Source organism: Brachionichthys hirsutus, chromosome 13, assembly GCF_040956055.1.
Source record: "Brachionichthys hirsutus isolate HB-005 chromosome 13, CSIRO-AGI_Bhir_v1, whole genome shotgun sequence".
Classification (NCBI taxonomy): Eukaryota; Metazoa; Chordata; class Actinopteri; order Lophiiformes; family Brachionichthyidae; genus Brachionichthys; species Brachionichthys hirsutus.
In genome coordinates, this window is record NC_090909.1 from 7,920,988 (window position 1) to 7,933,300 (window position 12,313).

Here is a 12,313-nt window from a genome sequence, read left to right on the forward strand (position 1 = left end):
TAGTAAGGATAAATAGAACGGAAAAAAAATTCAACAACAATTAATAATTTCTTCATGCAACTCAAATATGTACGGATTTGCTAGTGGCAAGGCGATCAAAATTACAACAATTCTTGAATAATAATAATGTAGAAACCATCTGACCCCGTAAGTCAGCAGAAACAGCCTCTGGTTCGTCACAGTTCCTGGGCTTTGACCCCAAGCTGAGCTGTGTGACCTCAATGGTCGGGCACAGAACACTGACCCCAGTGGGGAAACTGCCCTCTTGGTGCAAGTTCAATCAGCCTCTTGCAACTTCACACAAATTGACACCATATTGTAAATCCAACTCAAAATTAACTTGCACCTGGAACAAGTAAACAACTTCTTGATTTTGTTAGGAGGGACTAAATCTAAACTGTTAATTCACTATTAATGCAAGGTAACCGTTTGCTTTACTCTCGCTTTTGTTGTTTGTCAGGTTGCAGGAGGGGGCGTGTTCCTGTGGGAGTTCAACATAGCCAATGCCAAAGCGTCATTGGATAACTGACCAATGGCAGGCGAGCTCACGTCACTCTCAGTCGTTCATTTTGTCTTCTGTCCCAACGGGCATCAAGCCGTGGGAACTTTAAATTTAACGACGTGTTAACATCCTGCTTTTAGGTTGTTGGCTTTTATTGAATGGATTGAATATTTGATTTAAATTATTAGTTGATTATAATAACAGTCATTAGTTCCAACCCTGCTTTGCACCACTGATCAAACGGAACCTTTATCGTTCCAGGAAGGTGCTGGAGATTCTAATGGAATTCCAGTCCATGCATAAACACTATTCTGCCTTTACTGCTCATTCTGTAATCACATTTGTGATTGTATTAAAACACAAGTGAAGGCCCAAAGTACCTCTTACAGTAATGAGAACTGTTAATTTGGTGCATTCCCGGAACCGGTATCACAGCAGAGCGGTCCGGTAGTCACATCCCAAACGCCAGCCCGTTGACCACGGCGGTTTGTTTCCGTCTTCTCACTCCCTACAAAGTTAGACACGCTTCAAACCTCGAGAAGCTCCCGACAGACAGGTCCTGCCAGCCTCGGAAGAACCTGAGCACCAATGGGGAGGCAGGGCTCACACTCACCCCACCTTTTCCCTTCTCCAGCTTCTTTTCCTCCTGCCAGCTGAAAGTAGAAGTTAGCAGGCAACTAAAAAGGAAAAAAATAAATAAATAGAAGGAGCCGTAAAGGAGGAAAGCAGACGTCCTGACACTGGGGTTTTCCCCATTTTGCTTTCTATCATCACCACAATGCCCTCCATGCGAATCCTTGCCAAGGAAGTTTCCATTAGCCAAGTTAATTAAACGGAGAAGTGGAAAAAAAAAAAAGGTGGAACGTGAACAACAACAACAAAAGAAGAATGCTCCAGGTCTAAAGCACCAAATATTTTCATCCAGATTCCCACAAGGGCATGCAGCAGCTTTTATTGTTTGGCCCTGCAACCTCTGACTGTCTGCGAGCGAAGGTGGCTACAACCCAACATAAACTGCCGCTGCTGTCGCCAGCTATGCTGCACCCCCGCCCCCCCGTCCGCTCCCCCTACGCCCCGCTGGTTGGGACGACAGCTTACATCAAACGTCGCTATGAACTTGCACCCACGGTGATATAAAAAAAAAAAAAGGCATGGAGGCGCAAACCCACACAAAAACAAACGCACGGTCAACGCAGTTCGTCTGCCCGTCAGTCGCTACCAGCGTGTGCACGTCCCCGCCAAAGTAAAAGCCTGTTCCAGCTCCTCGACAGGAGAGGAGATGGCGAGAGGGGAAACGGCTCCAAAGCACACGTATGCGCAACAGATGTCAAGTACACAGCATCTGAGGGGAGGGGAAAAGGAAAAACAATGGAGGTGTATATTATGAGAAATAAAGGAAAAATATATTCCCTCCCTTCACTTCTTCCAGCTGCCAGAGAGAGGAAATCAAATGCTCTTGATCTGATCCAAGACACTGTGCTAACGACATCTGTGACCATGCTGGCTGCCAGAGAGGGCGAGGAGAGAGGCAAAAAAAACAACAACAACAACAAGGGAGGCGAGAGGGCATGCGTGCAAATAAGTGTTTATCTGCTTCTGTGCCTGCAAGGTGACAAAGGTAATCTGTGCGTGGACACAGACGGATTCAAGGACAGAAAGGAGGGGGTTGGCGTCATGCATCCAGCAGTCCTGTGTCGTCCATCAGTGATTATGTAATGCTCGGTACACAGAGTGAATGCACAGTGACTGTCGGGATCACACAGGATGAAAGACGTTCCACGCAGAGAAGCTAGTCGTGTCTTCACTTTGGAGAATTCGAGGTGAATGCAAAGTGATGAAAAAAAAATAAAGAGCATCATTAAAAATACAAGAGGAGACGGTGCAGTCGCAGCATCTGGCCTCTGCTTGTGTGGCACAACATCTTTACGCTCTGAGCGCCACTTCTGATTGCATTTTTTATTTCATACTCATCCTCGTCTTCTGCCTTTGCATGTATACAATAAACAGAAAAAACTCTTTGTTATCTTTATTTGCTGCTGATCTGTCACATTGTGAGTGCAACCTCTAAAAAGAAGCACTTTTAACATCGAGACAGAGGAGAAACTGTCCATGCGCACCCATTCATTCAGAAATCCTGGTGCGACGCAGCTAAATGAGTGAAGCATCATTCAGTTTTGCAGCCTTGAAGAGGATTTGAAGAAGTAAAATACTGAGTAACATACTTTTAAGAGTCGTAGTAGCGCTTTCAGATTCAGGGTGCTGGGGATTTGCACACACTCGCGTAATCTTCCTTTTGCCGACTTGAAAAATCCCTTAAAATTGACCAGACATTCCATATAATTTTGGTCCGATCCTCCCTTCCCTCTCTAAAGCACTGCAATCAAGCCCCCCCCCCCCCTCCCGACCATGGGAGCTGAGCTCATCCCGCATTCATCCCACCCACGCGAGTGATTCTTTGAGTGTGGCATCAAAGTGTTTGACACACTACTGAAAAACCTCCCGCGAGTCAGTCTCAGATGTAAAAAAGGAATGACTAACGCCAGCGCGTCCCACCAAGCCATGACGCAGATTACAGACTGAAACCTCTAGGCCGGGTGAGCAGTGTATGAACGCAACCCCCCCCCCCCCTCGTTAACAAAGGTTCATGCAAGCAGAGACGTGCAAAACGTTACAAAAGCACACCATTACGAAAGACAGCCAGTAGACTGCCAGACACACAATGTTTTTTTCTCAGGCTTCGATGTGGGCCCAGACCTCACATGATGATGTGAGAGAATTGCAGCAAGCTGGATCCAGAGCAAGCGCGTAAAAGCCGTTTCATACGACCGTGAAGAAAAGTAGGTGAGGAAGAAACTCTGTTCTCTGCCGTTTTCCCAAAAGTTGGGAGTGTCGAGTTTTATCCTAAAGGTTTTCCCAACAAGCCGCTGAGAGAGTTGGGAGTTATTCTGTGGCCCCTGTGATGCGACTGGGAAACTAAAAGCAGCCGACAGAAGTGGCTTCCGCAGATTATCAACCGGTGCCAATATCAGAAGTCCACGCGTCGCATTCCAGCGAGGCCTTTGGAGGATATCGATGAGGTTAAAGTGTGTGTTTAACTTTCATATGCGACATCATTGTAGAGGATGCCTATCCAGGTTAAAGATCAACCTGTGTGTTCTGCGTCGGTCAACCCACTGAGATCAAAGCAGCAGCGTGTGAAACAGCTAACCGGGCATCGGAGGAGGAGGAAGAGGAGGAGGAAGAGGCCCCGTGCCAAGTGGCAAGTCACAGCCCTCAGAGGAACTCCGGGAGTCACGCGTGCTACAACAAGGCCAATCGGAAGCACCCTGAAACTGGATCAGGAGAACAAGGGGGGGGGCTCAGCCCGGTTGTTCTTTAGCAAACAGAGCTGTTGGAAATTGAAGTTATATATTGCTGGCGGCGCCAATCATTTAAATGTCACGGCCATTAAGTGATTGCAATAAAGCAGGAGGGGAAACAGGGATGCGTCTGCGTCCAGCGGGCTTGGGGGGGTCGACGTTTACTCAACAACGCATCCATTAGAGACAGACTCAACAAATCACCGAACTCCGGCTGCAACGCTGCCAGAGAGATGCTGAGGTGCTGCCGACAGTCTGCATCCAGGAGTCAGCCGGAAACCATCACTCAACGGAATCATCGCCTCAAAGCAGGCGTTTAATGAGGGCGAATAACTTCGTTAAGAGTTTGGGCCCATGTGACCCCCCAAAAAATAAATAAAAACTGGATCTGAACACCCAAATAAGAATATTGACCCATGTCTGTTATTAGAATATTGCTATAATTATAAATCGATTCTTGAGCAAAGCGGCAGCCATTGGACCGTCTCTGCTCCTTTTGTCACGCCAGTAAACTCCAAGATTTTATTATCACCCTCCCGACGTCTTCTGGTGAATTAACCACAAAACTCTTTTTCCCCCATTTCCCATATATTGAAAGGCAGCAGCGTCCGGTCCGGTCGTGGGCACACTTTGCCTTTCTGCCCTCTCCCCCCCCCCCCCCCACAGATTATCACCCCGTCCTAAGTTTGCCTTTTCCCCAAAAACTTACCGTTTCCCCGGAGAGGAAGACGATCAGTCCGAGCGTCAAAATTATCCAAACGTTCCTCATTATTCCTCCTTGTGAATGAAAAGCGCGTTGTTACGAGGGAAACGTGAAATCTCTCCCCTCTTCTTCTTCTTCTTCTCCTTCGCTCCAACTCCTTCTGTCCCCCTCTCTCTCTCTCTCTCTCTCTCTCCCCCTCCCTCTCTCTCTCTCTCTCTCTCTCTGATGATCCCACCGGATACGTGTTGCGCTCCGGGTATTCCTCTCTCTCCCCCCCCCCCCCCCCCCGCCCGGCTTCTCTCCAGGCGCTCTTTCCGCGATTTGTTTGCGCAAATCTGACAGAATACGAAGCGCGCACGATTTAATTACGCAGTCCTCCGCGCGTGCGCGCCCTCGTGTCAGCGAAATCCCTCACGAGACTCCCAAGTCTCGCACGCGCTCCTCTCTGCTTCAGCGTAAAACGAGGACGAAAGTGCGAGCGCGGATGACGCTCCGCTGAGCGCGTGCGCTATGTCACCGCGAGACTTGCGACGAGGTCCGCAAGGCAAATAATGAGACAGGTATCAAATTAAACGACGTGATTGGTTTGATTAGCGGCGAGGGTCGAACTCTCGCGCGGTTTCTTATTTGTTCTCCAAATCTCGATAACGACCTTAACAATTCCAGTCACTGAGATTTCCATATTGCAATTAAACCAGGTGTTTAAAACATGTTCATCGTCTTTGATTGCAGCGTGTAAACAAATAAATATGGCATTATAAAGGAAAAACGAAAATAATCCCGCTAGATTAAACCAGCCCTATGCAAGCAGGGCTGGTTTAAACACGATGAGTTTTATGACTTGTAAGGACCCCGTCCCCCACTGAAGTCAGCCATGTATGGGCGAAGTCTCCCCCTGCTGGTTCAAATTAAAACTCGCCCCAGAGCTTCAAAAGCAACTGATCAGTTGGAAGATAAATGTTTACCCCAGTGGAGTAAAATGCACGACTTCACCTTCCCCCACTGAATTAGCACCCCAAAGTTCACTTAAATACATTTTCTACCCATGTACTGCTCCACTAATATAAAAAAAAATGACTAAAATCATATTAAATACATTTTGATTGTGATAAATAAAACAGATTTAATAGAGTGTATTTATTTCTGATTTGTTTCTTTTATTCCAATTGCAAACAATATAAAGACAATTTATCTGAAGTGTTGCTTCATCAATGTCATTATTTCTGTAAATGCTCATTCTGACCTTTATGCCAGTATTAGCACGTACGGTCGGACAAAGGTGATTTGAGACTAGGAAAGCTGTGTAATACTCAACAATGATTGGGCTGAACAACTTTTTAACAGGTGAAAGTATCACAGAGTAGGAAAAAGAGCATCCCTGACAGGTTCGGTCATTTAGAAAAGAAAAGAAAGACTAATCTGCATTAAATAGTCAAATATATTCAATGTTAGTCATTGTTTCTCAACACCCAATTATTTAATATACAATTACAGATTAATTGCATATTAAATGCAAACAAACAATCAAAAAAACCAATCCCAGTCATCATTTTGAAAATGTAGATTTTGTTTTTGTACTGCATTAATGAATTTTGCTTACAGCGTTTTCATATCTTGGTATGTTAGTATTTATTTTTGACATTTAACTTGATATAGTCACTTTAGAAATTTAGGTTTTTCTGTGAAAGGCTTACACAATCTGTTTTTCTGCTAAAACAATCCTCTTGTGAATCTCATTATCTTCAAATACAAGTTGTCCAAGCCAAACCTTCACTCACATGACTCCTTTTATTTCTGAAAAAAGACTACATAGAGATACAACATGCTTGTTTGTAATCTGCAAATACCAAATACCAGATACCAATAATTAATTCAGGAAAGTAGGCACATAAAGCAGTGTTTTTTCCCAGAACACTGTCAATTGTGCAAATTAAATTCCACAACTGTTGATCACACCAAATAATTTAGGCCCATCTTACTGACGTCTTCTCCAAGTCAGTTCTGCAGATACAAGGATGTTTTCTTCAGATACAGAGACCTTGCAAAGCCAGCAGGTGCCATCCCAACAAAGCCTTCATTCATCTATAAAGATTTGTAAGAATAGTGCAAGATGTGATTCAAGGTCAAATTATGAAGCCTTCCGAATAATTATTGCCACTTGCTCCATCATTCACGTTATACAAAAAAATATCGAAATGCAATAAATGTTTCCAAGTCTGTTATGAATCGTCGTTGTGCAGCTTTTATGAGGAGACTCCTGCTGTTCAGCACAGCTGTTTCCAGGACGCACAGCAAAGAGGCAGCCGATCCGTTTGTGACTATATATCATAATAAAAACTTTGACATAACGATCACGCTTCTGAACATTTCCTAGTCTTATTATGTTTTCCTGCCGATGGGCCATGAGTAAGCTATCGCTCGGTATAGCAAGGCCAAACGTAAAATGTTAGTTATTAGCCAGCTGTTCTGCCTCTGCCCCGGCAGCGCAGACGCATCTGCTGCTGCTGCAGCACCAGATTACAGAGCAGTTTCTATTATCATGGTGTGAGACCTAAATTCATACTCAGCCAGAAGGGTGGGCCTACGGTTCTATAGGGCTTACTACAAGTTCACGAAAAAGCTCTTTGTAGTTTCACGCATTTTGTACACAAATGGAAATATCGTGATGATTATTATATATCTGGCCCTAAATCAAAAACACATAATTTTTATTTCTATATCTAAATCTATCCTGAAGTTGTTGGATATTTAGATACCCATCTGCCTCAGTCACAGATCCATTCGACATCCCTCTCTGACTATACCGCCCCCCCCCCCCCCCAGATGGGCATTAATTCCTCTGTGTTTTTGAAAGGTCAAAACAGCTTTTTCTTTCTGACCAAAGAAGGTCACACACACACAGAGCAGGCCGTAAGCCGCTGTACAAATGATGTATTTCCCCCCCGTGTCCACCCACCTGGCTAAATAGTGAAGAGAGCCTGTCAAAGCAAAGCACCGGCATTGAGTCAACATCTCCTACCAATCACTGATTCATTACAGCCACCAGGCACAACCAGCACTCGGTGTCTGTGTGTCCATCCTCATTTAATATTCACAGCTGGGGAACTTGTAGTCGCTCTGACAGCTGAAGGCTGATGCTTTCGCTCTACGGGGATGGCGCAACGCAGTTCTGAATGTTTCAACGTGAAGGTTTTCACGAGGAAACACACTGCAGATTAGTTACAAGTCCTATTTATCAAGTTCTAGACATTTGTTGAATGACAGGATGGAACGGGATCGCGAAACATTTCTCCAACATTTATTCATGAGTTTAAGGTATTTTAACTGCAGCAGTTTATAACAATTAAATTATAAAACTTCGAGGAAATATGACCCAAGTCTGATCAAATATTAGTCACGTTTAGGCTTTGGTAGATGAAAAATGCGAATAAATATCTGACATTACACTCATGGATAAACAATGTGTCAGAAACTGATGGGGGAAAAAAAATGCTCATTCCAATCAAGGTAATAACTGGGCGATACATGATACCGATCATGGATCATGGATCAACAAAGACAGTCATACTATATTCTTCTTATGGGCTCAACAACGCACAGGCATTGTCAGTGGTGATGCGCTCACCTTGCCTCTTCCATCATTGAAGACCGAATTCAGATGAGGAGGACTCGGGCTCTTTCTAATGTTTTGGCGCCCTCTGTGTTTCAATTTGCAGACCTCAGCTACCTCAAGAAGCAGCAATGATAAACTTGTCCTTGTCTTGAATATAAATGGAGTGATTATATTATACAGTCCTCTGACTCTTAATAGTCACAAACACAGTCGAACACCAGGAATGTATAATTAGATTACAAAAACGTCTTAATGGCAAAGGTCTAGTTGGGCTTTTGGCAGACAGGAATGAATAGTATATGTATGTATATATTCCTTTTAATACACCATATTTTTTACTTTTAATAGGGTCAGCTGAGCCTCACCCTAGTTTTTTTTTTTTTCTGGTTCGATCAATATGAAATCAAAAATATAATCTTCAAAAAAGATACACTGCTTTAGAAACTTATAAAAGGGTACCGCTCCAGTCGTCGAATTGCATGTAGTTATATGAAAAATAAAATTCTTAAGCGCCAAAGTGTATTACCTTTACACACACAAACACACAAAAGTTAACTGGGTTAAAATTACGACATAAACCTATTACAATCTGGTGCCATTTTATAGCAGTGTCTTCATAAAGGGCTAGTAATGTTTTGGATTAAGATACTTTGTTTGTCTTTTATAAATAATTAACAAACCTTTGCTTTGGACCTGAACTTGGATCCCTACTTTTCTTCTGAAACTTTCACTGTTGCTTTCAAAGAGTGATTTCTTCTGCAATAACCTCCCTTTACACAAAGTACACCAGAACCATGCACTCCAGACCTGGTGATGCCGAATGATAAAATTTAAAGCCACACGTAATGCACAGACAGCGTTTTATTTCATCAGGCAATCTAAACTTTCAACAGTTCCTTGAGGCTTTCAGATGAAACTTCTGACTTTGACAGTTTACAGAAAGTCTCTTGACTTATTATTTCCATGTCCGTTAATGTCCTATCAAAATTCATAAAAAAAAATCTTGTTTTTGCAATTCTAAGAAACCTGAAATCAGTTTCCAGTGTTCCTTACAGCAATGAGGTACATATCTTCGCTCAGGTGGTCCAGGCCCCACTTTTGACGTCTGTCTGGCATTCCTTCCTCTGAATATAGCAGCTCGAGATCACAGCTGGTCCCTGAGCAAAACAAAAAAGGGCACAATTAAAAGGGATGCTCGCGTTTCGACACACACACACACTCACACACACTCATACAACAAACTCACCAAACAGACTTTGTACTTGTTCGTGCTGCACAGAAAAGGGAGGACCTGAAAGACAAACACAGTCCCAACATTCTTTAACTATCTGTAAACACCCTGCAAGCATCGTAACGTCCATCGATAACTCATTTACAAGAGGGAGAACCGGTTTCCTTTGATGTAAGACCAGAGCTTCCGTTTACCTGCGTATAACTCGGCATTGTACGAAAGTGTCAACAGGAGGTATCTGCAGCCTTTAGCCATGAGAGAGGTGAGAAGAGCGGCGTACCTGAAACAACATGCAACAATGATAATCCATTTTCCAAGGGGGTTAAAATTTCACTTCAAGAACATCTGGCATTTTTTTCAAATGGTGGGCTTTGTGTATTAAAATTAAAATCAAGATCTCCACCTACTTTTCTCTGTCTTTTGGGTTGATGGCCACGAGGCCGCCTCGGTCCCACATGCCCTGGAACTGACCATCAATGGAACTGTGACAAGGAAGAACGGGGTTTTGGTGAAATGTGTAACCATGCAAGTAATTTATAACATCTTTGATAAAGGGCTAAAAAAACCACCCACATACCTGGAGAAACTGTATATGTCACACTGATAGATGGAGATATTCTTCTCAGAGTTCTGTAGAAAAACACGCAACTGAAAATCAAATTGTCCAAATCTTTCTAAGCAAGCTACAATTTGGTGGCTGCATGTTGGCGATCCACCGTACAAATCAACTCCATCCCCGGTGGGGATAATAAATCTCACATGTGGTGGGTTCTACCCACAACAAGGAAAATTAATATGCAGAGGCACTTATCAACTATTGTTAAAAACACTCCACCTTTCCCATCATTAAAAACCCGGCTTTAAACAGGGAAGCCCTCAGACGCATAACTTTAATACTTAATGAGCGCTTCAAGTACGTTCGCTACATTTAAAAGAGTCTAAGATGCATAATTTGAGTTATTTTGTGATTAATGGGAGGTCTGGGCGAGACAGTCTGGATTACAAGTACTACCACCTGCCTTGTAAACCATTGCTCCAGGTATGGCGGGGACCGGCTCCTCGCTGTACGTCATGTTGTTTTCCTCAAAGAACTGTCTTATAGCCTTTTCGGATATCTCCACCCCCACCACCGAATGGCCCATGTCTGCCAGCCTGGAATTCATTCACACAGGAGATACGCTCATCAATGGGAATTGTTTTTAATTATAGGGCATCCAGAAGGATGTCCATTTATTGTGCTGTTTGTCTGATTGTTTGCAGGATTTCGTGACACGTTGAGGAAGGATTGGGAATGTGACAACAAAGAACCAATTAAGCTTCGGAAAGGATCCGGATAAATAGAACATTTAAGATTTCTTCAGTTTTTCTTTGTGTATTTCACAGAACTTGATGGATTCGGCTGGTAGAATTTTATTTTTTTTCTTTGGGGGGGGGAGGGGGTAATTCTGCAGAGGCTCCGCTAAAAGAAGCAGCTAAACTTTGTATTGGGGTTAAGGTACAACAAACAAGAATTGTTGTTGAATTGTCGGTGGAGGCCCCAACGGACGACCTTCTTAGTAGCCTTTTCATACCATTTCATATCAACAGCTTTCCCACAGAGAGGGAAGAAGAAGCGAATGCCAGTCCTTCCATTGATAACTTTATCAATATTTGCCTTCAGCAACCTGTAAAACAAAAAGGGGGGGGGGGGAAACATGTTTAGCAGAAAACACAAGCCATTCCAGTATATTCTGTATATTCTTTTTATGATAACATATTAAATAAACTTGCTCTGAATGAGATGGAAATATTTGAATACATTGGCCTCGTCTTTTAAAGAAATTATTTTGAGTTTGTCGAATCGCACATTTGACACAGTTAATAAATATGCAGACATGACGCCCTTGCCAGTGAACTTCAGGCAGATGGAAGGTGGTCCTATTGTCGTGCCACCTCTGCTCCCACTCTGCGAGCGAAACGGTCCTGTTTGCCTGCGCCGCCGGCACGTCGGTCATGTTTGCCCGAATGCTGCAAGATAAGGAGCAGAGAAGAGAAAGCATTCATAAAGATAACATCATCAATAAATCTGAGTGATAATCTGGCACAAGAACAGACAGAATATGTACACAGAGGGACTTCACACATTTTAGAACAAGCTTCTTCTGGCAGATCGAGACAAAAGAACATGTTACTCAGCAATACTGCAGTGTTAGAAAACGGAATTGTTTCCAGTTACAGGAAAAATAAAAATCAAACATGTCTACGGTCATTATTCCATGGCAGACCAAACTGACTTCAATGGTAAATCATCAGAAATATTGCATGACGTCATGACATTTTATAATATTTGTAAATTAGATTCGATGACAGAACAAAATCCATCATGTAAAACAGATAGAATGAACCAGATTATGAGGATAACACATTTACTTAGCAGCAGCCAGACAGGAAACCAACCACAGCGCTCCGAATGTAAAACCCGCAGCACGCATGACCGTCACCAAGTCGCACCTTTTCAAAGTGACCTTATATTTATTCAGCAAACTCAAGCAGCGAAGTGACGCAACCTTGTCGGTAAACACCGGAAGCGCAAACGGGTTCTACAGCACGCAGCCCAGCCTCACAGGCGAGCCAAATGCTTTTCTCTGCAGCGACAACCACAGCCACAAGTCTGGTTCGGTTGAGAGGTCGAGCCATTTGGAACTTCCTGTATGGGAGGAGCCAGATGGTGCGTTCACAGACATCTAAAGTGCGGGAGAGCCTACTAACGTACGTCACAGCGTTACCTCCACTCACCCAAAGGTCCAAAGTTCATGACAATTTCATGATTAAAGTTCTATAGCCACAAATGTAAATGTAATAAGCAAATACCGGCATTCAAGATTTTTTTATAATGATAGTTTGACCTATATGAAGTTAATTAGTG

The 12,313-nt window shown here is 43.4% G+C and overlaps 2 protein-coding genes across 3 annotated transcripts in view; both read right to left on the reverse strand.

Moving 5' to 3' along the window:
• sdc2 (syndecan 2) overlaps positions 1-4,739 on the reverse strand; it is a 37,210-nt gene extending 32,471 nt beyond the window's left edge. Inside the window, exon 1 of the mRNA XM_068747208.1 lies at positions 4,571-4,739. Coding sequence (XP_068603309.1) covers positions 4,571-4,630 — 60 coding nt within the window. The 5' untranslated portion in view covers positions 4,631-4,739. The remainder of the gene's footprint in view (positions 1-4,570) is intronic.
• Positions 4,740-9,030: 4,291 nt separating this feature from the next.
• On the reverse strand, positions 9,031-12,032 carry LOC137903140 (probable thiopurine S-methyltransferase). 2 transcript variants are annotated; one of them, XM_068747275.1, is made up of 9 exons: positions 11,899-12,032; positions 11,296-11,415; positions 10,980-11,072; positions 10,428-10,560; positions 9,986-10,038; positions 9,816-9,890; positions 9,603-9,688; positions 9,424-9,468; positions 9,031-9,334 (listed from the first exon to the last, which is right to left on the reverse strand). In XM_068747275.1, the coding sequence occupies exons 2-9, from the start codon at positions 11,400-11,402 to the stop codon at positions 9,210-9,212; spliced, it is 717 nt and encodes a 238-aa protein (XP_068603376.1). In that variant the 5' UTR covers positions 11,403-11,415; positions 11,899-12,032; the 3' UTR covers positions 9,031-9,209. The 2 variants fall into 2 exon arrangements, with proteins under 2 accessions (XP_068603376.1, XP_068603375.1); XM_068747274.1 differs by lacking the exon at positions 11,899-12,032 and adding an exon at positions 11,818-11,890.
• Between the last annotated feature and the right edge of the window lie 281 nt (positions 12,033-12,313).

Excerpts from the sequence above, each read along its gene's own strand:
- LOC137903140 (XM_068747274.1), bottom strand. The coding sequence starts at position 11,879 with ATGCGTGCTGCGGGTTTTACATTCGGAGCGCTGTGGTTGGTTTCCTGT. Across the intron at positions 10,039-10,427 it reads CTGGAGCAATGGTTTACAAG|AACTCTGAGAAGAATATCTC; the intron begins GCAGGTGGTAGT and ends GTTTTTCTACAG. Across the intron at positions 9,469-9,602 it reads CAATGCCGAGTTATACGCAG|GTCCTCCCTTTTCTGTGCAG; the intron begins GTAAACGGAAGC and ends TTTGTCTTTCAG.